Raw genomic sequence first — 484 nt, forward strand, 5'->3', positions numbered from 1 at the left:
AGTGAGCGTCCCCACCCCCAGATCCCTCCAGTGGCTATAGCTCCCGAGGGGCCCCCAGCCCAAGGCAGGTGCATCTTTATTAAGCACCTCCTTAGGGCTCAACCCGGAGTTCCTTACTCTCTGAGTAGCCTCCATTCTATCTGAATTAACTGACATTCAGAGGGTAAGCAATTCTCCCTGAGAAGAGGGAGGGTCAGGCTAAGCCACCCTGTCCTGGGACTCCTCTGCCAGCCTCCAAAGCTCCATGTGTGCAAACGTCCCTGTACCCCACAGATTCCTGGAGTTCTGTAAAGAAAATGGGGGATACACTGGGTGCCCCTTTCCTGACAAACTGGACCAGCAGCAGGGACAGAACTTATTCCAGGGTCTGATCAAGCACAGCGCCTCTACCTCAGGTATGGCTGGACAGCCGGGCCGGGCAGGAACAGTGCTGGAGGAGGAGGAGGAAGAAGGAAGACAAAGTGCCCCTCCTTTCTTCCTAGGG

At 56.0% G+C, this 484-nt stretch overlaps 1 protein-coding gene across 1 annotated transcript in view; it reads left to right on the top strand.

Moving 5' to 3' along the window:
• Positions 1–433, top strand: part of MOV10 (Mov10 RNA helicase) — a gene marked incomplete in the record, with an annotated part of 30231 nt that extends 29798 nt beyond the window's left edge. The window contains 1 exon segment of the mRNA XM_006149604.3: positions 272–433. Within this exon segment, the coding sequence (XP_006149666.2) occupies positions 272–371 (100 nt within the window).
• Between the last annotated feature and the right edge of the window lie 51 nt (positions 434–484).

Source organism: Tupaia chinensis, unplaced genomic scaffold (genome assembly GCF_000334495.1).
Source record: "Tupaia chinensis unplaced genomic scaffold, TupChi_1.0 Scaffold000270_2, whole genome shotgun sequence".
NCBI classification, from domain to species: Eukaryota; Metazoa; Chordata; class Mammalia; order Scandentia; family Tupaiidae; genus Tupaia; species Tupaia belangeri.